The 26,619-nt window shown below is 46.5% G+C and overlaps 1 protein-coding gene across 3 annotated transcripts in view; it reads left to right on the top strand.

Moving 5' to 3' along the window:
* EFHD1 (EF-hand domain family member D1) overlaps positions 1-26,619 on the top strand; it is a 45,435-nt gene extending 18,816 nt beyond the window's left edge. For 2 of the 3 annotated variants that reach the window (XM_025463455.3, XM_025463454.3), the window contains exons 2-4: positions 5,111-5,258; positions 14,210-14,344; positions 25,360-26,619. In XM_025463455.3, coding sequence (XP_025319240.3) covers positions 5,111-5,258; positions 14,210-14,344; positions 25,360-25,494 — 418 coding nt within the window. In that variant the 3' untranslated portion in view covers positions 25,495-26,619. Of the gene's footprint in view, positions 1-950; positions 1,065-5,110; positions 5,259-14,209; positions 14,345-25,359 lie in introns of those variants that run through there. The other variant, XM_025463456.3, reaches the window with a different exon arrangement.

Raw genomic sequence — 26,619 nt, forward strand, 5'->3', positions numbered from 1 at the left:
GGAGGGTTAAATCAGATGAAATTTATTTGAAGGGCTTGGCTGGTGAGACTGTTTCTCCAAATGTTTGTGAGATGGCAACCTTGGCATTCTTTTGGTCCAAAAATAATGACTTTGCACGTGTGAGCGGTCTACTGCACCGTGCTCTGAGCCCCAAATCAGAAACCACGCATGTTCAGGACTCAGCCACATGTATCATTTCTGCCAGAGTCTTCAGGTACACGTGGTAAGAGGGCTACATCTGGACAGTCACAAGAATGGTCTATTTGTTGGGACATTGAGTGTGCACTCTGCTCCCTCCCTTGTGGGGCACATGGTATAGACTCAGTTAATGAGCATCCCTGCCTTCCCTGCTCCCCTGTAATGCCAGGCTCCTGCTGGGAAGTCCCAGGTTCGTTCTCATCCATAGGAAGTGGCTTCACTGCACACTCTTCTGCTTTCACCCTCTATCCAGTGGGGTGACATTAATGACCACATCACAGCACGATTGGACCAAATGAGGTGATCTTGCACAGTGCCCAGCACTTAGTAAGCCCTCGATAAACCAGAAACACAGGCGGCTACTAGTAATTCCTCATAAGACTGGTGTGAAGATGAAAAGGATTGGTGTATGAGACAATGCGTCGCGAACGGCAGAGCAGACCAGTTTTAGTTATTAGACGCTTTGAATCCCATGGTGCGCACTGCCCGTATGGTCGCTGGGTGCTTTGGGAGGAGCAGATCAAACAGGATGACGCCGGGGACCTGGGAGGTTTTTCCTGTCTTGCAAAGCCAGGCCCTGAAGGAAGTGACCATGGGCAAGCCCTCGTAGAGAGGGTCGTTTGAAGAGTGAAGGATGCACTTCTGGATTATAAATCCCAGCTCCGCAGGGAGGGGTGAGGACGCCACTCATGTGTCACTTTAAAATCCTGCCAGGACTTCACATAGCTGGCTCTCGGCCAGGGCTTCAGGCAGGAACAAAGGCAAGCAGCCTCTACTGAGTCCCGGGGAGTGATGGTGGACCTGGCTCGTGACCCTGCTCTCCCCTGCCCTGCTCAGCTTTGGAGATGTCCCTCCCACATCCACAGGTGGGCTTTCTTCCTGTGCCAAGCAGGTGGCCTGCTGCACGACACAGACGGGTCCACCCAGCGGCACCTTTGGCCCTCTGCTCAACCGGGGCCTTGTCCGAAGGAGTGCTGGGCTTCTGCTTCCAGGCACTGACTCACTAAATGGGTCACACTGAAAGATTTCTGCCCATTTAAAGATTTCTTTAAATTCCCTTAGCCTGTTTCCAGACTTTGCTGAGTGAGGCCCTTTCTGACCTATCTGTCCTTTTCCTGAGGCCTGGAGAATGTTTCATGCTTGTAGGCCTACAAGAAAGTTTTCCTGGGCAGCCTGGGTGGCTCAGCGGTTTAGCTCCGCCTTCGGCCCAGGGCCTGATCCTGGCTGGAGACCCAGGATCAAGTCCCACATCGGGCTCCTGCGTGGAGCCTGCTTCTCCCTCTGCCTGTGTCTCTGCCTCTCTCTCTCCCTCTCTGTGTCTTGAATGAATAAGTAAATAAATAAAAATCTTCAAAAGAAAGTTTTCCTAAACCTTCTAGACTCAGTCTGAACCGAGAAGAGGGGAAGGCTGGCACTTCTGCCCCTCCCTGAGCCTGACCCCTCAGCCCCAGCCCCCCTGTGCTGGGGGAGGCCGTCCTTGCTCTAGGTTGTGTGAGACTTGTGTGAGCCAGAGACCCTGGTCCGTCCTTCCTCCACTGACTGAGGACCATTTCCTGCCTGTTCCCTGACCTGTTGTCTCCTCCACCTTCCTTTCCAGCTTCTCTCTGGTTCTGAGGCTCCCCCCACTCCTCTTACACCCAGGCTTTCTCTCCTTCTTCCTCTGTGTTGAGACCCTAAACCTCTTCACTGTTGCCCCAAGTGCTTCACATCTCAGATGCATGCCCCTCCACGCTTCAGGGCTCCTCCTCCCTACAAACTTCGCCAGAACATGCACCGTGTGCTGAGCCGTGGGCAGAGGACATTTATTCAAAGTCCCAGCACGATCAGTACCACTGTGGTCGTTGAGCTGACCGGCCCTTCTAACACTGAATTGTTCTGAGAGGCACTTCCCAGAGTGTTTTCCTTGGAACACTAAGATGGCCGAGATGTGCCTTCTTCTAGTGGAAAGTTTCTGAGCACAGAGGATTGTGTGATCGGCTGAGTCTGCGTGCTCTGTTTCCCTCTGGCAGGTTTCAGATGACCATATGAAGGCTCTGGAACGTTCCACACCAAAGAGGCCTGTTTATTTTGACTAGGACTGCCTGTAACAGAGCCTGTCCCTTCTAGCCTGTTTGTAGGAGCTCTTCTTACCTCAGGTCTTGTACTAGTTGGCTGTTTTTGCCAGAAAGCACTTCCCTGTGTTGGCTAAAGTCTGGCTCTGTCATGTCCATGCTCAGAGCCCAGTTCTTGCTGCAGTTTGGGAATGTTCCTGGAAAGTTGAAATGCATAATCTAAAGACGGTGCTGTGCTTCCTGGGGCCAGGTACTGCTGGTTCCTTCTGCTCTCATCTTTGCATTGACCTTGGGTGGCCTCCACCGACCAGACCCACATCCTCCAACATGCAGGGCCAGCCTGGAATGGAGAAGACTGTCCCAGGGTGGGGAGGACTGTGGTCCCCTTCTTTCAGGTTTTGGGCTTGAGAACACAGGGCTGCTGCGTTAGGAAATATCCAGCAGGGGGAGGTGGTGTCTGCTGAGTTCCCCACGGTGGGGCTGTTAGCTATTAGAGAAGGAAGGGCAGCTCCCTGAGCTGGGGGTACAGAAAGGCCACTGAGGACTACGGGGTGATGGGGTGGAGGGTGCATTCTGGATGGGAATAATGGCATGAGCCGGCTGCTGCAGCTGGAACAGAACACACTGAGGAGTAGTGGGCCTCACCTCCAGCCTGACCACGTGGGCCTCAAAATACCACCAGCCCTCAGAGTTAGATTTCTGATTGCCCACAGGCTGCATTCCTTGGTGGGTGGGTGTGGGCGCCAACAATGGTGGGCTTTTGTTGTGGGGTGGTGGGTGGGGAGGGCAATGCATAGTGAAGGAGCCTGATGTGTTTATCTCACTTTACTGTGGGGAAAATGCACATAAAACTTGCCACCATGACCATGTAAGCCGTGAATGCTGACCCTCTTGTGGAATCATCGCCATCATCTGTCCCCGGACCCTTTCCCCATCCCAGACTAAAACTCGAACCCACGAAACAGTCACTCCCCAGGCACTGGTAACCACTGTTCTACGTTGTCACTACGATTGGACTCTTCTAGGTCCCTCAGACAAGTGTGGTTATTCAGTATTTGTCCTTTTATGCCTGGCTGATCTCAGCCCTGCCATAAGGTTGTCTGGGTTTCTCCACGATGGAGCTTGTGTCAGATTTTCACACCTTTTTTTATCGTGAATAATATTCTATTGTATAAATATAGCATATTCCATTATATGGATATACTGCATTTTGTTTAGCTGTTCATCGAAAATGGACACGTGAGTTTTTTCCACCTTTTGGCTGCCGTGAACTGATTTGTTTTATAAAGCAAGGTGCTCAGTTCACCTGGGTGGCTCAGGGGTTGAGTGTCTGCCTTTGGCTCAGGTGTGATCCTGGGGTCCTGGGATCGAGTTCCACATCGGGCCCCCTGCAGGGAGCCTGCTTCTCCCTCTGCCTGTGTCTCTGCCTCTCTCTGTGTGTCTCTCATGAATAAATACATGTTTTAAATCTTAAAAAAATAAAAAAATAAATAAAGCAAGGTGTTCACACCTGAGCAATAAGTGATCCCTGAGGGGCAGAAAATGGGCCCTGGACTTGAAGAGAGAAGAGCCGGGGTGGGCAGCCTGAGAAAAACCTGCCACATCCCAGGTTTGTTGAGAAGTGGAGGGGTACGGATTGGGAGAGAGCCGAGGCCAGAAGGCTACAGAGGGCTCCTGTCAGCCCAGGCACTGAGGGTAGAGGGCAGGGCCAGGTGGGGGGAGGCTGGGGGCAGAGGGACAGCTGGCACAGCTGCTGGCTCTGTGGAAAAACTTGGCCAACAGGTCAGAGCCAGGTCCCCTCTCAACAGTCACTTGCAAAGACGTAACAGTTTGGACCTGGAGGCCAGATGAGCAAGCCAGAGCGCAAAACAAAACCAGAGAGCTGGGCCAGGACAGCCACGTGGAAGGGTGAGAACCAGTTTCCACACCCAGGAGACCAGAAGGATGAGAGGAGAGTGGTGCCTGGGGGCTCAGTGGGCTGGGTGTCTGACTCTTGAATTTGGCTCAGGTCATGATCTCAGGGTCCTAGGATAAAGCCCAGCGTCCATTGGGTTGGTGCTTGGCTTAGAGTCTGCTTGTCTTTCTCCCTCTGCCTTTCCTGCCCCCCCCCCCCCATGTTCTCTCTCTGTCTCTTTCTCTCTCTCAAATAAATTTAAGGTGCTTGGGTGGTTCAGCTGGTTAAGCATCTGCCTTCGGCTCAGGTCATGATCCCAGGGTTCTGGAATCAATCTCCGTGTCAGGCTCCCTGCTCAGTGGAGAGTCTGCTTCTCCCTCTCTCTCTGCTCCTCCCTCCTGCTTGTGCTCTCCTTCAAATAAATAAATCTTTATAAAAGATAAAATAAATTTTAAAAGATCTTTAAAAAAATGAACAGAGGCATTTGTGGGAGTAGAGGAAGCAAAGACCTTAGAGGAAGCTCCTGGAATTGCCCATGGCTCCGTGAGAATGTTGGGAATGCTTGGGCTCGCTCTCACAGCTCTTGGTTGTCCAGTATTTAGAGGTTTGGTTGGGGGGAAAAAAAAAGAGGTTCGATTGGTGTTTGCCGACCAAAATTGGGGGACAGTAAGGTAAACGGGCATGTGTCTCATCTTCGAGAAACTTCTGGCCTAGTTAAGGGAATAAGAGATGTGAAGACAGCCATGTGGTAAAAGAACCCCTTTGAACTGTGTCGTGCAGAGCCCGAAGGCATTTCAATAGGGGGTCCCTTCTGATATGGTGACCAGGGTGGGCCTCGCAAAACAGCAGGTAGCTGAATTATTTTCCAGTAAGTGAGGTCAAGAGAATGAATGTTTGGGAGAGTGAAAGTGTCCTATTGTTCTGGCCATGGTGGTCCCTGCTCAGTATCCTTTCTTTGATCCCACAGGTATGACTCTGGACGGGATGGCTTCATTGACCTGATGGAGCTGAAGCTGATGATGGAGAAGCTGGGAGCTCCCCAGACCCACCTGGGCCTGAAAAACATGATCAAGGAAGTAGATGAGGACTTTGATGGCCGGCTCAGCTTCCGTGAGGTACCTGCTCACCTGTGGTCCAAGGGCCCTGAGTCCCCGGTGGGGGGGGCCCTAAAGGGAGCCTCACATTTACAGTCCCCTGGAGCACGAGTCAAAGCCACTTGTCCTCCAGAGTGCTGATTGGAGAGTTAACCTAAAGTTCTTTTGTTTATTTATTTTTTACTTATTTTTTTAAGATTTTTTATTTACTTATTCATGAGAGACAGAGAGAGAGAGAGAGAGAGAGGCAGAGACACAGGCAGAGGGAGAAGCAGGCTCCATGCAGGGAGCTCAATGCAGGACTCGATCCCGGGTCTCCAGGATCACACCCTGGGCTGAAGGCAACGCTAAACCGCTGAGCCACCGGGGCTGTCCTGTTTATTTTTTAAAAACATTTGATTTATTTTTTGAGAGAGTGAGTGAGCGAGAAAGCCTAGGCAGGGGGAGGGGCAGAGGGAGAGGGAGAAGCAGACTCCCCTCTCAGCAGGGAGCCTGATGTGGGACTTGGTCCCAGGACCTGGAATCATGACCTGAGCGGAAGGCAGATGCTTAACCGGCTGAGCCACCCAGGCACCCCCCTAGAGTTCTTTTAAAAATATTTTAAAAAGCTGGTGAACCGTGGTGCTGGCATGGGAAAATGCTCAGTAAGCAGATTGAAAGCCACTGTGGGTAGGACAGCCTCCTCTTGGTGAAATGGTAAGTGCTGAGAAATCCGGGAGGATGTTTTACCAAGATATTCATAGTGGATATTTGTGGGTGCAAAGTTTTGGTAGTTTTATAATTTTATACTTTTTAATACATTAAAATTTAAAATTTTTATAATAAGCATTTAAAGATGGTCAAAGAGCAGTTGAATAAAGGGTTTTACTCTGTGCCCATGGAGCTCCCCTCCTCCCCACAGCAATCCAAGAACAGGCTTTTTGGCCTTTGGATCCCTGAAGTTGCAAGCAAAATTTTGTACATGCAGATATCTTTCTGGAAGAGTGCAAGTAGATTCACTAATATCTAATGTGTCTGATCCCTAAATGTGTGAGAACATTGGTATATGGCCATTTCTATCTAGGGGGAAGTCTCAAGGCTATTGGGTTGTTTCCAAGGCAAGGTTGCAGCGCCACAAGGAAGGCTTCCATGTCCTATGTGCGTGAGTTTTATAAGGCCTCTAGACGTGTCGGTGTGCCCTGGTGACAACAGGTTTGGGAACAACATGCAGGCAAGAGCTCCAGGCATTAGCCCAGCTGCTACAGTTCCATTTTGTCATGTGTCAGCTGGGCCCTTGGGGGCTGGGAATAGAGAGCGCCGTCCTTGCTGCTTGGTGTGCAACCTTGATTATTCCAGAAACAGTGGAGTTCCAGCATCCTGGTTTCTGACGGTGAGAGCTTTGGTCAAGTATGGGTCCTCTCTCCAGGCTAGATAGGGCCCGTGGATGTCTGTCCTGAGGTCCCTGTGGCTGAACTGGCAGCATTGAGTCCCCTCCCCAGCCGTGATAAAACCAGCCTTGCTTCTCACTGCCCACAAATCAACCGCAGATCCCCTCTCCTCTTCTGTCCTGAACCGGCAGGTGCAGAGATAGAAGATCACGGAAAACCTGTGTTGGGCATAACCCTCAGGATATTTTAGGCCAGGCTTCTCATGTCAGAGCTAAGGAGCTAGAGGGCCAAAATGGTCAGCACTTGGCCTGAAATCACGTTCCAGCTCAAGGCGGGACCTGGGTGGCAGCCTCTGTGCCCACAGCCTCCCATCATCACCTGCCATGCTCGCCTGCACAGCTGTCCCTCTGGCTCCCTTGCCTCTCAGTTGGCTATTTGTATCATTCGTGCCAGGCATTGGCTCTTTCAACCCAGCTATCCCTGGGGTAGAGAAAGGAAAAGCTTTCGTGTGGGTGAAGTTTTGGAGGCAACACCAGGGATAGAGCTTCTGTGGCAAAGTTGTGATCTGTGGGGAATTGAGAGTGAGAGGGTGGTGAGAGGTCTATGCAGGTCACCAAGTGAGCCAAGACACAGTCCCAGGAGCCACCCAAACGCACCCCTCCCTGAATCCAAGATGCTTGGTTAGCTTTTGGTTAATGGCAGTTTTGGCCATCTTGCACAGAAATGCCCGCAAGTGGACACCAGAGGTTTAGAAATCTCCCAGGTGTTCCTGTTGTAGGGTCTCCTCCCTCTCACAAAGCTTCAGTGACGTTTGTGTCTGTCCTTTATCATTTGGACCCTGCTGTGGTCCCATCCCTAGCAGGTGTACCCAGAGATACGGGATATGGAAGTGTAGACATGTTTGCTATTAACACCTCACAGCCCAACCTCCTGCTTTTCTTCTTTTCTTTTCTTTCTTTTCTTTTCTTTTCTTTTCTTTTCTTTTCTTTTCTTTTCTTTTCTTTTCTTTTCTTTTTCTTTTCTTTCTTTTTTTCTTCTTTCTTTCTTTCTTTCTTTCTTTCTTTCTTTCTTTCTTTCTTTCTTTCTTTTTCCCTCTTTCTTTTTTTAAGATTTTATTTTTGAGGGATGCCTGGTGGCTCAGCCAGTTAAACATCTGCCTTAAGCTCAGGTCATGATCTTGGGGGTCCTGGGATCGAGCCCCACATCGGGCTCCCTGTTCAGCGGGGAATCTGCTTCTCCCTACCTCTCCATTTCTCCCCCAGCTTATGCTCTCTCTCTATCTCTTTCTCTGTCAGATAAACAAATAAAATCTTAAAAAAAAAAAAAGATTTTATTTTTGAGTAATCTCTACAACTCAATGTGGGACTTGAATTCACAATCCCTGAGCTCAAGAGTTGTACACTACCACTGGAGCCAGCCAGACACCCCTGCTTTTATGTTTTCATTCTGCTGGTTTCTACCAGTGTTGGGAGCCATTGGTGTGTTGGTGCTTTGCTTATGCAATGGCAAGAGGCCTCCAGTCAGCTCGATCTCCACACAGAGCTGTGTAACTTGAGCAAGTTATTTTACTTCTGAGCCTTAGTCTTTCTGTCTTTAAAATAGGGGTGTTAAGGGGCATCTGGGTGGCTCAGTTGGTTATGTGTCAGACTCTTCATTTTGGCTCAGGTCATGAGCTCAGGGTGGTGGGGTTGAGCCCCGTGTCAGACTCTTCATGCAGAGTTTCTCCCTCTGCCCCCTGCTCGGACTCAAACAAACAAACAAATAAATAAATGAATCTTTTTAAAAAGATTTTATTTATTTATTCATGAGATGACACAGAGATAAGGCAGAGACATTAGGCAGAGGGAGAAGCTGGCTCCTCGCAGGGAGCCAGATGTGGGACTCGATCCGGGAACCCAGGGATCATGCCCTGAGCAGAAGGCAGATGCTCAACTGCTGAGCCACTCAGGTGTCCCTTTTTAAAAATATTTTATTTATTTATTTGCAAGAGGCACAGAGAGAGAGGGAGGCAGAGACACAGGCAGAGGGAGAAACAGGCTCTCTGTGGGGAGCCCGATGTAAGACTTGATCCCAGGACCCAGGGGTCACGCCCTGAGCGGAAGGCAGACACGCAGCCACTGAGCCACCCAGGCATCCCAATAAATCTTTTTCAAAAAATAGGGATGTTAGTAGCTTTCCCTCAGGACTGTTGTGGGAAGGGAGTTGTCTCTCCATGCCCTTCCGGTGGCAAGCGACAGAGAATGCCAGCTAATTTACCTGTGAAAAGAACAACTATCGAACAACTATCCAACTATCGGCTGGCATAGCTGGGAGATGAAGAAGTGGAAGTGCATTGGGCGCAGCAGTGCAGCATCTTCTCTTGTCATATCTCCACTCTTCTTCCTTCTGTGTCCACCTCACCTCTTCTTTCCACATTGCATGTTCTTTTTTTTTTTTTTAAGATTTTATTTATTTACGAGAGACAGAAAGAGAGAAAACGAGAGGGGGGTGGGCAGAGACACAGGCAGAGGGAGAAGCAGGTTTCCTGCAGGGAGCCCGATGCGGGACTCGATCCTGGGTCTCCAGTATCACACCTTGGGCTGAAGGCGGCGCCAAACCACTGAGCCACCCGGGCTGTCCCCCACATTGCATGTTCTCCCTAACGCCTGTCAAGCTGGCCGCCAGCAGCTTCAGACTCCTTTGTCCCAGTTTAGCAACTGAGGGCCTGGACTGGTCTCAGTTGGCCTCTGACTGGTGCTACTGGGGACACGTGCCCACCTCCTGGACCAGTCATTGTGTTCAGGGGACCGTGATTGGCTGGGTCCAAGTTGTGTGCCATAAGACACCATAGCCAACAGCCCCACCATCATCCTCACGGAAGGGCTAGGTTGCCAGACAGGCAAAATTGCTCCCTTCTACAGTTCTTTCCTCACAGCCTGACAGTTCATAGATGCTTAGTGAATGTTTCTGTTCCCTTTCTTTCTCATTGGATTAACTTGACCAAAGCAAGTCACATCCACGTAAAATCTCTTTGATATGGAAGATATGTCGCCGTTAAGTATTATTTTGCTGCTTTTCCCCAACATACAAAGCAATTGATCTTTCTTATAAACCATTTCCTTTCTGATTATGAAAAGAATGCAGGTGGGGGCACCTGGCTGGCTGAGTCAGTAGAGTATGTGACTCTTGCAACTCGGTATCCCAGGGTCATGAGTTCAAGCCCCGTGTTGGGCATGATACCTACTTTAAAAAAAAAAAAAAAAAAAAAAAAAGAAGAAGAAGAAAGAAAGAGAAAATAATGCATGCACATTTGGGGTATTTTAGGGAAGTGGCATATGTGGAATCCTTAAAAGTGGTCATGCAGCAGTGTTTCATGACCAGAGGACAAATGTTGACAACGTGACATTGGTAGGGTTAGCATTTCTATCTCCGTAGCTGTAGTAATCTGGATCCTAGGTGGTCTCCCACCTCCTTCTCCTTTGGAGGCGAGCAGAGAAGCCTTAATAACCTCCTCTCTTTTTCTTGTATTCCTCTCTAATTCCATTATATTTCTCTCAGAGAAGAATTACTCCCAAGACCAGGTGAGCGGTGGTTTTGTACAAAGGTTGGGTGACAGCTTTACTGGATACCTGTCAGTACTGGCAATTGTGGGTTCTACTTCTTTTGTACCCTCCCTTTGGTGGGGTCCTAGCTGTGCTAGGTTGCCCATCAGCCTCATCATTGTTGATGGGGCCATGGATGGACCCCAGGCCAGACTAGGTCCATGATCTTCCTTGTCCTGGGAATTTGAAATTAGGGTGAAGTACTACAAATTGGTTCTGCAGGTAGCTGTTCCTGCGAGACTAAGTCAATGTGGGGTGGCCATTCCCACCACATGGACCAGATATGAGAGCCAGAGAGGGGATGTTGCCTGCGATCCTGAGAGTATTATCTCTCCCAGGTCCAGGCCTCTTCCAGGCTACTGTGCTTTGCCCTTGGAACATCATTTTTGTATACAAATACCTCCTTTTTGCTTAAGCCAAGAAATTTGTTTCTGTCACTTGTGATCTTAGAGTGCTAATTTGGAGGAAGTGTTTTCATTACCAGCCAGAGCCATTAAATTAAAAATTTCTTCAAATTTAGGGGTTCCTGGCTGGCTCAGTCCGCAAAGCATGTGGCTCTTGATCTTGGGGTCATAAGTTTGAGCCTCCCATTGAGGGTAGAGTTTGTGTAAAAAAAAAAAAAAGAAATTAAATTAAAATTTTTCTTTAAATTTATCAGAAGCATTTGATAGCTTGTGTCTGAAATTACTCTTTTAGCTTTGTTAGTCCTCTCTCTGTTTCTTTGTTTTCTGCTTCTTCTCCCCCCCCCCCCCCCCCCCCCGCCTTTGCTCACAATCACAGCTAGGACACTTTCCAATTCCCCACAACATACCAGTCTTTGTGGACTATAAATAGGAAGACAAACAAGGCTGGGCAGTTGGAGAAATTGTCATTCAGGAGTTGGTGATTATAATAAAATCAAATGGGAATGCTTGGCATGCTTTTCTGGAAGGCTGAACATTTTCAGGTTGAGCTGGATTTGTTTTTTTCCTTTAACTGGCTGGGGTGGGGACCCCCTATGTTATGACAGGGCTGCTGTTGGTCATCCGTGAGAATGAGCACATGTGGCCAGGACCTGCTCTAGGAAGAAAGATCCATAGGGAATACTTTAAGCCCTTCCATATATACCACCTCCAGTGTAGATGTGAGAAAATGAATCTTAGGGGCACCTGGGTGGCTTAGTGGTTGAGCATCTGCCTTTGGCTCTGGTCATGATCCTGGGATCCTGGGATCAAGTCCCACATCAGGCTCCCTGTGAGGAGCCTGCTTCTCCCTCTACCTAAGTCTCTGCCTCTCTCTGCGTGTCTCTCATGAATAAATAAATAAAATCTTTAAAAAAAAAAAAAAAGAAAAGAAAAGAGTCTCAAGGATGAGGAGACCCCTCCTTACCATCACCACCATCAAGGTTACTTGGATTGTTGCAAAGGCTAGGGCCATACTCCATCTTTCTAGAGCTGCTTTCCCAATGTAGAAGGGCTACCTCTGTTGTATTTACCTTATAGACCAAGGGAGGGATAGGGGTGTTCTGTAATGCTGTAAATATTTTAAGGATGGACAGAGTGCTGAGGGACAGGATTTCACTCCTTCCCTCTGCAAATGGCTCACATTTGCAGTGCTGTCTCTTGGCTGCTGCATTCTCTTCTGTGAGAGCCCAACTACAACCGTCCCCCCCACTCCACCCCACCCTGTCCTCTGCCCCCTTGCCCTTCATCCTGTTCTTGGGAGCCTCACCTCTGAAGGGCTTGTTTTCCAAGACTTGGAGCCAGTATTCTGGCTCTGATAGTCTTCAGCAAACTGAGTCTTTGCCGGCCTCTAGTGAGAGAGTTTGAAGCTGCAGGTGGATGAACGTGGCATTTCTGTGGAGCCAATTTGACCGCGGCAGTCTCCACGAAGCTCCCATCTTGGAGCATCTTGCTCCATCCCTTGTTTTGCATACAGCAATGTCCACAGTGGAGTTAGGAGCCCTGAAGCAAGAATTCAAAAGAAAGTTTTATTAGCATCAGATTTTGGGGTGGTGGTGGTAGAGGCTGAGACTTCTACTTAGTGAAACACACTTCCCTCTAGGGACCAAGACTCTTGGCAGGAAAAGACATCCAAGTTGGAATTGGGAAAGCCTGATGAGGTTGTTTGGCCCCTCAGTCTATTTAGGTAATGTTCTTTTCCCTTGGGGAAGCCATTCTTTAGAAGGGATGGTCATGGAAAAAAAAAAAAAAAACCCTGAAAACTCGAAATTTCCTTGTAGACACATGCATTTTATGTAGCACCTAAGAACCAGGAGAGGCCCCTTTCAGTGCCAACTTGGAAAAGCAAATAGAAGCTTAAACAACAGTTGTTTGACAAATAAATTCACCAACATTCTTTAGAGAAGAAAAGTAAAAGTCTTTAAATTGCCTTGCCAGAGAAGGTCTGGAAGATGGGAGGCCTGCCTTTTCAGCTTGGCTTATTCATTTATTTAAAAATGTATCGTGTGTAGGCTTTAGTACAAATTGGCTTTAAAGATTAATGCATTCAGAAAGAAAAAAAAGATTAATGCATTCAGGCCACATTTGGAATCCGGAGGAAGAGGATGGATCGTTCAATAAATGGTGTGAGGATTGCTAACTAACCATTTGGAAGAAAAGAGGGTTAATGATCAACCTCACAGGATAGATTGGAATAAATTTCAGAGATTAAATATTTACATGTTTAACAAAAAAAAAAAAAAAAAGGAGCCATAAAAGCAATAGACAAAAACATAGGTGATTGTTTCTGTAACCTTGATGGCAAGAAAGGTTTTTCTTTTTTCTTTTTTTTTTTTTTTAATTTATTTATGATAGTCACAGAGAGAGAGAGAGAAAGAGAGAGAGAGAGAGGCAGAGACACAGGAAGAGGGAGAAGCAGGCTCCATGCACCGGGAGCCCGATGTGGGATTCAATCCCGGGTCTCCAGGATCGCACCCTGGGCCAAAGGCAGGCGCCAAACCGCTGCGCCACCCAGGGATCCCAAGAAAGGTTTTTCTAAGCATAACACTGGTACCCTGGTAAGAGCAAAGAAAAAGACTAATAATTATATAAAATTTTTGGAAGTCAAAAATGATCACAAACACAATTAAAAGGTGAGTGATAGCTGAAGTATTTGAAGCATATCAGGTTCTATACAGATCTCTTAGAAAACATTTGTGAGGGGCACTTGGCTGGCTCAGTTGCTGGAGCATGTGACTCTTGATCTCAGGGTGGTGAGTTTGAGCCCCACATTGGATACAGACATTACTTAAAAATACAGTCTTTAAAAGAAAAAAAAGATGGATCCCTGGGTGGCTCAGAGGTTTAGCACCTGCCTTTGGCCCAGGGTGCAATCCTGGAGTCCTGAGATCAAGTCCCACATCGGGCTCCCTGCATGGAGCCTGCTTCTTCCTCTGCCTGTGTCTCTGCCTCTCTCTCTGTGTCTCTATGTCTGTCATGAATAAAAAAATAAAAAAATAAATAAATAAATAAATAAATAATCTTTAAAAAAAAAGAAAGAAAAGAAAACATTAGCAAAAGTAAAACTCTAATGCAAAAATGGGATATAAACAGAAAATATGGATGATTTAAAAAACATCAAAATTATTTGAAATAGGAAATACTCCATATATATAGGTTTATTGGATTTTTTTCTTCTGGGGCTGCAAACTAGGACATTGCCAGTTTTTTGCTTTTATAGACAATACTTCTTAAACTGTTGTGCAAATGTTTCTGAGGGACAGATGCCCGGCTGTGGAATTAATTGTTGGAAGGGCGAAAGCGTTTTATTTTTGGTAAATATTTCCAAAGTGCCCTCCAAAAAATTTTGAGTCAGTTTATATTCCCTTCCACTGGATATGAAGGTACCCATTTCCCTCCGTTCCTGTGAAAAAATGGGCATGTGTTCATTTTTGACCGTGTGGTAAGTGACAAAAATAATTGGTCACATACACATTTTATACCCTTTTTCATAGGCTTGGCAATCAGGACTTTCCCTTGGGCTGGAGGGGGTCACTGTAAGTCTCAGTGAGGTTGACCTGATTCTGATCAACCCTTTCCTGCAGTTCCTGCTCATATTCCACAAGGCTGCAGCTGGGGAGCTGGAGGAGGATAGCGGGCTGATGGCGCTGGCAAAGCTCTCGGAGATCGATGTGGCCCAGGAGGGCGTCAAAGGTGCCAAGGACTTCTTTGAAGCCAAGGTAGGTGCTTCCTTCTTGTGTGGGAGCATCCTCCCTCCCTTCACCCTGCTCAGCATGAGCTCTTGATTAGTGACTACCTTATTCACTCACCCAGGACAAGCAGAACAGCAATATATTGTGTGTGATCGAAGGGGAATGAGTGTGAGTGCATGTAATCTGAAAATTAAAAGCAAAGTGGAAAAACAGTCAAATGGTAAATGCATTCCATCCTGGTTTCTTATTCAAATGGGTTTGCTGGTATGGCACTCCCAGATCGGCTCTTGATCCAGATTTCCCTAAAGTACTCCTCTCTACCCCACGCCACAGTTGAATTACTTGAGCAGATACTTTGACCTTTAGGATATTAAATGCTGTGTGAACAAGTGAACCATGGGGCCAGAGGAGGGAGCCCCACTGGCCTGCCTCAAATCAAGCCAGTGTTTGCTTTACTGACAGTGGTTTCTGAGTTGGGAAGCAATCTCCAGTGCATGGCCCCAAAGCCCTTCTGGGTGCTTCCATTCATTCACACATTTGTCCAGTCATCAAACATTTATGGAGAGCCTCCCCCTGGCTGGGTGCTGTCATTTTCATCTCCACAGAACACACCTGCAGAAAGAGAAATCAGAGAACCTTCTAAATCCCCTCTCAGCCAGAGTAGCAGAGTGCAGTGGGGTGGGCTGCCTGGGTTCAGATCCTGCTTCCTCCACTGACCCTATTACCTCTCTGCGCCTCTGTGCCTCAGTTGTCTCATCTGTACAGTGGAGGTGATAATAGGATGGCCATGAGGATTAAATGAGCTCACATGTGTAACAAGTGCCTGGCTCACTGTGAACACTCATATGTGACATGAGCTATTGGGACTTCCTCCCATCCCAGAAGCCAGCCTCTTGGAGAATATTGGTTTATTCCAGGAGTTTGCCCAGAGACAAAGTGTCCCTGGCAACACATCCTGGCCATGCTGGCCCCTGAATAGGGCTGTCCCCCGACTTCCCTATAATGTTGCTTGGAGGCAGGTTCAGTCATATTTCTGCCAATATGTAAACTGTGAATCATGGTGGACTCCTAACCCCTATATTCCTCCTGCCGTCATCTGAGAATTCTTGGGATAGGCCAACTACTAATGGCACCTTGAACACCAGCATCCTATGCCCAATCCTGAAAGTAGTTTGGCCCTTCCTTCATGACTTAACATGGATTCAACACAGCTCTGGCAATGCCAGGCACATGAAGCTCTGGAAATGCAACTCCTTTACAAGGAGGTATTAGACAAAACTTTTGCCTTCCCCAGGACACACATAGTCTAGTGAGGAAAACAAAAACTCTCAGCCTTGAAAGAGAGGGAATAGAGAGGAGGGATGGGTGAATTCTGGAAGGATGGGTCCTCTCTATTCATGGCCTGATGAGCCAACACTTTCAGATCTTTTGTGATGCCTCGGGTGGGGCCTAAGATTGAGACCCAAGTTTAGCTTGGTCACTGCTATCGCTCAACATACCACACCAAGTGCTGTTGTTAAAGTCTGCGTGAGGCAACTCTCAAGTCCTCTTCCTCCTCTGGAGCTTTGTACTATCACTCAATTAATCTTGCTTTGTTGCCCACCGAAAAAAAAATCAGCGCAGTCTCTGGGAAATCTCTTTCTTTCTTTCTTTCTTTCTTTCTTTCTTTCTTTCTTTCTTTCTTTCTTTCTTTCTTTCTTTTTAAGATTTTATTTTTTTACTCATGAGAGGTACAGAGAGAGAAGCAGAGACATAGGCAGAGGGAGAAGCAGGCTCCCTGCCCAGGCTCCCTGCTGAGCAGGGAGCCCAATGCAGGACTTGATCCCGGGACCCCAGGATCACGACCTGAGACAAAGGCAGATGCTCAACTGCTGAGCCACCCAGGTGCCTCAATGATGAATAATCTTATAATCTGATTCTGATCCTTGCTCTGGCCTCCATCTGATGCACAATTCTTCAAATAACTGCCTTTTAATGATTGGGCCTTAGTGTCTGCTATTTCCTCTGCCTGGAATACCCAACCCAGAGGGCTTTCTCTAGAAAACTTTACTCGTTCCACGTTAAAGAATTGCCTCCATTTGGCCACTTCTCCTGAGAAAGTCTATCCTCCTCTGTGGGCCTCTACTATGAGGAGAATGGTATTATAATTTATCTGTTCACAGAGCACCTAGGTGGCTCAGTAGGTTAAGCGTCCCACTCTTGATCTCAGCTCAGGTCATGACAGGCATGATGCCTGCTTAAGATTCTCTCTCCCCCTTTCCCTCTGCCCCTTCCCCATTCTCAGACATTTTTGGTAAGAGTACAAACTGTCCCAGCTTTTTGGAGAGCAATTTGGGGCTTAGCTGTGAATGCTTCATCTCATTTACCTCTGGGATTCTGTCCCTAGGATTTTTTTTTTATCCCTTAGAAGCATAAAAATGCAACTGAACATTGACCTAGAGACAGGGATTTCATACAGCATTAAAAGAGAAAAATTGGAAGTGACCAAGGCTTCCATTATCAAGGAATTGAGATCCTGGTGGCCCGCCCGCTTGTAAACCCGTGTCGGGACAAATGTCAGAAATGAAGAACACAAAACATTATGTTTGAAACCTAATTGTGTTAATTACTAAATACAACCCAGATAATTACATACTAAAGTATTAGTAATAGTTATGACATAAGGACTTCTTTTTTTTTTATATTTTTGGAATGTTTTGTGATGTGTGCAGTATTTTTATAAGGAGGAGAAAAGATTAAAAGAATAACAATGAAATGTTTTGAACCGGTCCTGTGTCTGCCTCCTCAAGCCAGACTCAAAGGCAGAGTAGGTGTGTTATCTTCGTAATTACAGAGCCTGGCACATAATGGCCCTCAATAAATGTTTGCACGAATGACGAACGAAGGGAATCATCACTCAGATTTGGGAGAGGGCCATAAGAGCTGACATTTGCGACAGATGTTCAGAGATGAATGGGAATTCACCTGTAATCAAGGAAGGGAGGGCGTTCCTGCCGTGGGAACAGCAAGAGCAAAGGCTCCGGGCACGGAGGGTGAAGTGCATTTGGAAGCTGGCCCCTGTGCACATCCAGTGGAAGGTCAGGCCTCCCCAGGCTGCTAACCACCAGAATTATCTGCAGACCAGCTTCTCAGATCCCCCTCCCTAGACCTCCTTGGGATTTTTCCAGGGTAGGGCCCCAGAAACATGGAGCTGAATGAGCTCTGCAGGCAGTTGCACTGCAAAGACACGCTCAGGAAAGACAGCTGAAGGCGCTGGGGGCCCTCAGCAGGCCTCCCCCTGACCAGCGCTGGGCACTGGGGATGGACGTGTCTGGGGAAAAGCTGGAATCAGCCAGGCTTCCATGGACATCTGGAGAATTGTGGGTCCACTGAGCACAGGGATGGTGGGACTGAGAAGGAGGTGGTAATGAATCTCAAACTAGCTAGCACTCTCGGTATTTATGACTGCTTGCTTGGAGGTGGATGGTAAGAAATGCCATTAGGACTAGATTTGTGGAGCTATGTAGAGAGGGCTTGATGATATTTTAAAAATCAGGACAGGGGCGCCTCCTCCCTCTCAATATGGGAATAGTGTGAGGAAGGGGATGGTGTGCCCTTTCATTTGGAAGGGCACATGCGGGTGCCTGGCAGGCTGGCTCAGAAGAGCACGTGACTTTTGATCTCAAGGCCATGGGTTCGAGCCCCATGTGGGGTGTAGGGATTGCTTAAATAAATTTTAAGAAAAAATGAAGGGTGCAACGTTAGTCCACAAATAGCTTCATCCTGCTTTCTTTCTTGGGGTCTGTGTGTGCAGCTGTAATTCTGCTACTAGCAAGGATGGGGACACTAGGTAATGAGGGTCATGGAATTATCTCTTCTACACATGTCCAGCACTGGCTGAGGGCTAGGATACCATTACCCCCACTGGGCTCTCTGTGGAGCTCAGGGTAGACAGGTCAGTCTCCCCAGACCCTCGGGCCGCGTCTCCAAGCACGAGAGGAGGGAGGAAATGAATGCTTCATGGATGCCTGGCTCACGGACCACGGGATCTGCCTTCACAGGATACAAGCAGCTCCTCAAGAACTCGCAGGGGTGACTATGGTAGAACACAGTGGTGACTGGATGGGGGGAAGAAACTGACTGGAGATACAAGGAAACCAAGACTTGAAGTCAGATGAGGCCAGAGTGCAGGTCTTGGGTCTAGCAAGTGGGTCAGTGGAGACTTTTGGAGACCAGGTTCCCTGTGGAGGGCAGATGGCAGTAGGGTAAGAGGTGAGTGGGAAGTGGGAAGCAGGGAGGAAGAGCCCAACTTTTCCATGTAGACCGCTGGCGGGGGAGGCCTGGACAAAATGGGGATGGTAGTTTGGGATCAGGCAAGATGTCTGTTGTTGTGTTTAACCTAGAATAGACAGATGTTGGTATGTTTTTAGATCCCAGGGAAGTGGTCCACAGAGAAGGAAACATGAAGACAGAGTGGGGTGATTGGTGAGACAGGACTCACAGACCATAGAATCAAGGGGAGAGGTAGACTTTTTTTTTTTAAGATTTTTTTTCAAAGATTTTATTTCTTTATTCATGAGAGACAGAGTGAGAGGCAGAGGGAGAAGCCTGCTCCTGGTAGGGAGCCCAATGTGGGACTCGATCCCAAGACCTTGGGATCATGACCTGAGCCAAAGGCAGACACAACCACTGAGCCACCCAGGTGCCCGAGGCAGACTTTTATAGTGGAGAACAAGGACCCCAAGGGAGGGAGTCACCCCAAGGTCCCCTCCCCCTCTGACCTGGCCAGCAGTAGTAGGCAAGTGCTCCAAGCCCTCAGCTGAAGACCTCAGGGTCACGTCTTATCTAACACTCACACAGACACTCTGGATGGAGGCAGTGGCATCCCACTCTCTAGATGAGGACACTGAGGCTTAAACTGTGGCTTATGGGTAAATATTTAGCAACTGGCTCTCTGAACGAAGTATGCATGTGGATGCATATGCATATATACATATACATAACTTTATTATAGATTTTAATGATATAAAGGATATGTAGACACAATTTACAAATAATAAAGTATACTCTACTTTTTAAAAAATATTTTATTTATTTATTTGGGAGAGAAAGAGAGCACATAGAGGAAGAGGGAGAAGCAGACTCCCCACTGAGCAGGGAGCCCAATGCCGGCCTAGATCCGAGGACACTGAGACCATAACCTGAGACGAAGGCAGACACATAACCAATTGAGCCTCCTAGGTGCCCTGTATACTTTACTTTATTATAAATTCCACATAGCCTATTGATCCTCAAAGAACAACTCCTTGATTTTTGTTGGGCTCTGTATCTGTTGCCTATGGTTGCAAATGACAACAGAACCTAGTTCTAACATGAATGTTGGTTGATACTGTAAGTAAATTTATAAGAAAAAGTGAAGGGATGCATGTTGGAATTTTATTCTTTCCTCAATGATGTGAACAACTTGTTTGCTGAAATTTTTAAAAAGATTTTATTATGTGAGAGAGAGAGAAGAGAGAGAAAGAGAGAGCAAGCATGAGGGAGTGGGCAGAGGGAGAGGGAGAAGCAGATGAGGGGAGCAGGGAGCTCAACATGGGGCTCGATGCCAGGACCCTGGGATCATGACCTGAGTTGAAGGCAGACACTTAACCAGCTAAACCACCCACATGCCCCTTTGCTGAATTTGATAATACTTTTAAAATATTGGAAGAATATTCCCTGAATTTCTTTGGAGCTATTCTTAATGGAAAGACCACAATCACTACACATTTTTCAGCTTAATCTGCATTTTTAACATTTCCCATCACTTTTTAAAAATCATTTTCTTTTTTTTTTAAGATTTTATTTATTTATTCATGAGAGACACACAGAGAGAGAGGCAGAGACACAGGCAGAGAGAGAAGCAGGCTCCATGCGGGGAGCCCGACATGGGACTCGATCCCAGGTCTTCAGGATCAGGTCCTGGGCCAAAGGTGGTGCTAAACCGCTGAGCCACCTGGGCTGCCCATTCCCATCACTTTCTTAGGAAAAGATTGTCAATTATACAATAAATCAAGCCCTACTTTTGTAGCATTTTGTTGGGTTCCAAGGTGTAAATACTCCTACCAGGGTTGCTTTCAAGCTTCCAACAGGATATTGTTGAACATGGATTTGGGAAGATACACAGTGTGTTATTGTATAGGATTTCCACCTTAAAGTTATACCAGAAACAGACAACTTTCAAAAACACAGAAAGAGTAAAATGTAGCAAGATAATAAGGAAGCAATATTTAATTGCTTTTTTATATTTATTTATATCTTTTTAATATTTATTACAGAGACTCCTGGGTGTCTCTGCTTTTTAAAGCAGCGGTTGAGCGTCTGCCTTCAGGGCGTGATCCTGGAGTCCTGGGATCAAGTCCAACATCAGGCTCCCTGCATGGGGCCTGCTTTTCCCTCTGCCTGTGTCTCTGCCTCTCTCTCTGTGTCTCTCATGAATAAATAAATAAAATTTTAAAAATTAAAATGTTTAATATTTGTTACCTTTATTTCTAATATAATTTACTTATAGATTTATATAATTTAACTTTGAATATATTTTTTAAAGATTTTATTTATTTATTCATGAGAGACACAGAAAGAGAGAAAGCCAGAGACACAGGCAAAGGAGAAGCAGGCTCCCCGTAGGAAGCCCGATGTGGAACTTGATCCTGGGACAGGGACCACGCCCCGAGCCAAAGGCAGACACTCCACCACTGAGCCACCCAGGCATCCCAGCTTTTAATATTTAATGGCCAGCTCATAAAATTCTTGAAAACAGAACAACAAGGAAAAAAATGAATAAAGGTGAAGAGGAGAGGGGTCAGGGCTAGACAAGGAGACTGGGGTCCAAACTTTCAGCCCGAGTCTGGGAACAGAGGGTGATGAGAGTCAACATGAGCTAGACTCTGCTTGAGGCAATTAAATCTGGCGTCTGGTGACTCCAATGCCAGGGGAGAACTGCTTGAGACAGAGCAGGGCCTCCCTAAGAAATACCTGGGAACTTTGGAAAACACAATTTCCTCCCCCTAGGGATTCTGATTCAGAAAGAGTAAAAACATAAAGCTCCATGGTTAATATTTTCAGAGGTGTCCTGTGTTCAGACACGGACCCCTGTGCATTACAGGGAGAATGTAGGAAGGGGTGTTATCATTTTTCATTGAGATGTGAGAGTCTGCATTGTGCTACGAAGGATGTAATGGACTGAAAACCAGAATGGACCGGATAAAGAGCATTCCTGGAAATGGTAAATCTCAGCTGTAATACACGGAAGTGAGTAGAACCATAGAATAGGCATGGAGACACCTAAACGTGGAAGCTTGTGATGGGGAAAAGATGACAGATCTAGGAATGTGTTAGTTAAAAATAGAGGTCAGGTCTCCTGGATGCTTAGTTGGTAGAGCCTGAGACTCTAGATCTCAGGGTTTTGAGTTCAAGCCCCCATGTTGGCTGTGGAGCCTAAAAAAAAAAGTAGAGGTTAGGACACGTCGATTTAACATCATTAAACACTCAACAAAACAGAATGCTCTTCTATAAATGTGAGATAAGTAGACAGTGATTAATTATAAAGACATTTAGGAAAAAAAAAGACATTTAGGAGCCCCCTCCCTGCCCCCACCAAAAAAACACCCCACAAGTTAAGTGCTGGGGAATTTAGGGATTAATTCTTCAATGTTACAGATTTTTTTCAATGTCACAAACTAGTTTGAGTATATTGAAAAAGATTACATCACACTCATTTTCTCTTTTTAAAAAGATTTATTTATTTTAGAGGGAAAGAGCTTGAGCAAGTCTGGGCAGCAGGGGAGAGGGAGAGGGAGAAAGAATCTCAAGCAAACTCCCTGCTGAGTGACACATGGGGCTCAGTGTCACAACCTTGAGATTATGACCTGAGCCAAAGCCACCTCTCACATTCATTCTCTAAAGCCATCATGATTCTAACAAGAAAATCAGATAAAAACATGTCAGAAAAAAAAAAAAAGCATATTAACGTAATGAATATAGCTGTGGGACTCTTAAGACATGTGAAATTTATGTTAAGACTGCAGGGATAATTTTAAAATTCTCATAGGTATCAAATATGAAAAAATGTGATCATTTCAGCAAGACATCTCAAAACATTTGGTGAAGTTTAATATTCATAGTAAGACATTTAAAAATATGGAAAGATGGATGCCTTGGTGGCTCAGTCAGTTACCATCTGACTCTTGATCTCAGCTCAGGTCTTGATCTCAGGGTCATTAGTTCAAGCCCCGTGTTGGGTTCCATGCTGGGCATGGAGACTACTTAAAAGAATAAAAAAGAAAAAAAGAGGGCAGCCCAGGTGGCCCAGTGGTTTAGCACTGTCTTCAGTCTGGGGCCTGATCCTAGAGACCTGGGATCCAGTCCCATGTCGGGCTCCCTGCGTGGAGCCTGCTTCTTCCTCTGCCTGTGTCTCTGCCTCTCTCTCTCTCTCTCTCTCTCTCTCTCTCTGCGCCCCCCACCCCCTGTGTGTCTCTCATGAATACATAAATAAAAAATATTTTAAAAAGAAAGGGAAGGAAGGAAGGAAGGAAGGAAGGAAGGAAGGAAGGAAGGAAGGAAGGAAAATATGAAAAAAAGTGTGCTTAGTCAACATAATGAAAGAATACTTTCCTCAGAGGTTGCCTGGGTGGCTCAGTCAGTTGAGCATTTGCCTTTGGCTCAGGTCATGATTTGGGATCCTGGTGTCCAGCCCCGCATCAGGATTCCTGCTCAGCAGGCAGTCTGCTTCTTCCTCTTCTTCTGTGCTCTCATGCTCCCTCTTGTTCTCTCTCTCTCTCTCTCTTAAATAAATAAATAAATAAATAAATAAATAAATAAATAAATAAATAAGAACAAAAAAGAATACCTTCCTCATAAATATCCAGGCATTCTATAAACAGTAATATTAAATAATGTGGTACATGTGTAGGAGTAAACAAATCAGTCAGTGGAACAGGATAGAAAATAGTAAAAATGGGATCCCTGGGTGGCTCAGTGGTTTAGCGCCTGCCTTCGGCCCAGGGTGTGATCCTGGAATCCCAGGATTGAGTCCCACATCGGGTTCCTGCAGGGAGCCTGCTTCTCCCTCTGCCTGTGTCTCTGCCTCTCTCTCTCTCTGTGTCTCTCATGAATAAATAAAATATTTTTTAAAAATAGTAAAAACAGACCTCCTTCATGTGGGAATTTGGTACATGAAAAAGATAATTTTCAAATCAGTGGGAAAATCATGGGCTATTCAATAAGAGGCATGAGAAAATTGGCTCTCCACTTAGGAAAATGAAGTCAAGTCCTCCTATGATATATACTTCCTTCACTGACATAAAATATAGGTGACTTTAAGAGCTGAATGGGAAAATAAAACCAGAAAAGTATGAAAGGAGGATGGGTGTAGAGCCCTGGGGTATAGAAGACTTTAAACATGACATAAGAGAGGAAGGCCATGGGGTGGGTGCCTGGCTCAGTTGGTAGAGCATGTGACTTTTTTTTTTTTTTTTAAATAATATCCATAGTTCACTTAGATTTTCTTTTTTTTTTTTTAAGATTTTATTTATTCATGATAGACACAGAGAGAGAGAGAGAGAGAAGCAGAGACACAGGCAGAGGGAGAAGCAGGCTCCATGCAAGGAGCCTAAAGTGGGACTCGATCCCAGGACTCCAGGATCACGCCCTGGGCTGAAGGCAGGCACTAAACCACTGAGCCACCCAGGGATCCCCAAGCATGTGACTCTTGATCTTGGGGTCGTGAGTTTAAGCCTCACCTTGGGCATGGAGCCTACTGAGAGAGAGAGAGAGCTCAAAGCTAGAATGGAAGAGGTTGAAAATTTAGATTACATCAAAATTTAAATATGTGAAAAAAAATTTAAATATGTGTATGGCCTCAGGTATCTTGAAGTTAGACCAGCAAAAGACTTAAGAGTAGCTGAAAAATATATAGAAAGAGACTAAGACTAAATTATGTAAAGAATGGTAAAGTGGGAAATCCCGGGGAAATGGGTAATTCACCCAAGAGGAAATAAAAGAAGGTGCCAGGTTTGTGGGGTTTTTCCCCCCCTATCAGATTGGCAAACAGGAAAAAGTTTACTGATAAACGTTGGTGAGGCTGTGGGGAAATGAGTACTCACATTCCATGATGGTGGGGGTATAAATTGGAACAGCTATTTTGGAGAGCAATTTGGCAATCTTTATTAAAATAATGTGCACACCCAGTGCATTTGGGAATTTTACCAAATGGATGAGACACTGAGCCGGGGAGGGGGGTGGTGGGAGGAATTCATTCCAGAATACAGGATTTTTTTTTTAAGATTTTATTTATTTATTCATGAGAGAGACAGAGGCAGAGACACAGGCAGAGGGAGAAGCAGGCCCCATGCAGGGAGCCCGACGTGGGGCTCGATCCCAGGACTCCAGGATCACACCCTGGGCCGAAGGCAGCACTAAACCTCTGAGCCACCCAGGGCTCCCCCAGAATAGAGGATTGGAAAATGGATTTATCTGATATGGTATTATTATAGATAAACTAGGTTTAAAGAATTAGCACCAAATCCCATCCACAACATCCACAAGAACACATGATATTTGGAAGTAAATTCAGAATGATTGATAATGTTGTAAAGGTATCTGCTTGCCATAGGCAGATTGATGCGACTGCAGTCAGAATCCCAGCAGGGAGTTCGGTTGGTTTGGTTTTTGGTCTTCTCCCCCTAAAACAAAACTATATTATTGTGAGATTAAAGGTTGACACAGAAGTCGGTAATAGGCGGGTGGTTAAACGATGTCCCGGCAAAGAAGTGAAGTGGGAAGACCGACCGTAGCGGGTGGGACCGTGTCTAGCACGGTGGCAGATAAAGTGATGCCACCCACCACGGGGATCAAGCAAACTTCCGAGGGGTACCGGCTCTGGGGGGCGCGGGGTCCTGCCCTGCAGTGGACCGGTTCCCCTGTCTCAGGGCTCCAGCCCCCTGAGCTCTGTTTGATGCGTGGCTCCATCTCCAAGCTTCTCCCCTCCCTCAGGCTGTTGGTTTGTTTTTGCTGTGTCTCTGCAGGTCCAAGCTTTGTCCTGTGCCAGTAAGTTTGAAGCTGAGCTAAAAGCCGAGCAAGATGAGCGGAAGCAGGAAGAGGAGAAGAGGAGGATCCGCCAGGCGGCCTTCCGGGAGCTCAAGGCGGCCTTCAGTACTTAGGCTGTCTTGACCTCCATCCACAGTGCCTCACAGATGCCCCCAAGAGAGCTGGCTGGGCATCTTCACCCCTGCCCCCCCTGCCCCCCAACCAGCCTCTGCCCCACCACCCAATGCAAGCTCCTTAGCCTCACGGGGTGAGCCCCTCCCAAGGGTCCCGGGATGAGCCAACTGCCTCCCTTGCTTCTCTTTCCTGACCCCTTTCCTCTGTAGCCAGATTGTGCCTCTACTTGGCAGTTTGTACTTTTTCCTTGTCCCTTTGCCATTCTGCATCAAAGAGTGTTAATTTGTGCAGATCTTTCTTTCTTTGATGGCCCTCAGAGGATAGTCCCTGGAGGGCTCTGATGTTAACGTGGCCTGTTTTCTTGGGTAATTCTCTGGCCCTCTCCTCTCTGGGTCCCCCTCCTCTTTGTTGGCCATCCGACTTCCCTATTTTCCTTCTGAGCCTGATTCTGCCCGTTGCTTTTGCATCTTCTGTCCTTTTTTGATGGTAAGGTTTAAGGCAAACCAGGCTGGACCACTGCCTGTCCTCTCTTCAACAGGAGGAGTGGCACACTGCTGAGATGACAAAATAGAAGAAAAATAGAACATTCTGTTCCTTCCTATCACCTTTCTCCTGTCCTCCTAGCAGTCTCCCACGACCCACCCTCTTCATCCCCCCTCCATTCGTTTGTTTTCATTTCACCCTTTCCTCCTACTCTTAAATACTATGCTATTTACCTGAAAGAAAAAGAGAATTACCAGAAGTGCTATTAATGCGTAGAAGAATCCCTGTTAATTCTGACTATGCAAATTATATTACAGCAGACCCCTATACTCCCAAGTGACAAATCCAGAGCTTTTCAAAATCCCCAAAGTCATGACCATCCTCATCTGGCCAGTTTCCAACTTTTGCTCCCAAGATGTCAAGATGAAACTGTTCCTACCCCCACTGAAAATTTTTATGCATTGTGTGCTCTTGGGATTGCTCTCAAATGCCAGGGGGTTTGTATTTTTAAAAAATAATTCCTAGCGTCATATTTATTACTTCTCTTTTGTAACTGCTGTCTTTATAACAGGAAAACATCTGCATTTCTACTTTACAGCTGTCTCTTTTTAAATAAACCATGCAAATGGACTTTGCCATCA

This window comes from Canis lupus, chromosome 25 (genome assembly GCF_003254725.2).
Source record: "Canis lupus dingo isolate Sandy chromosome 25, ASM325472v2, whole genome shotgun sequence".
NCBI lineage: Eukaryota > Metazoa > Chordata > Mammalia > Carnivora > Canidae > Canis > Canis lupus.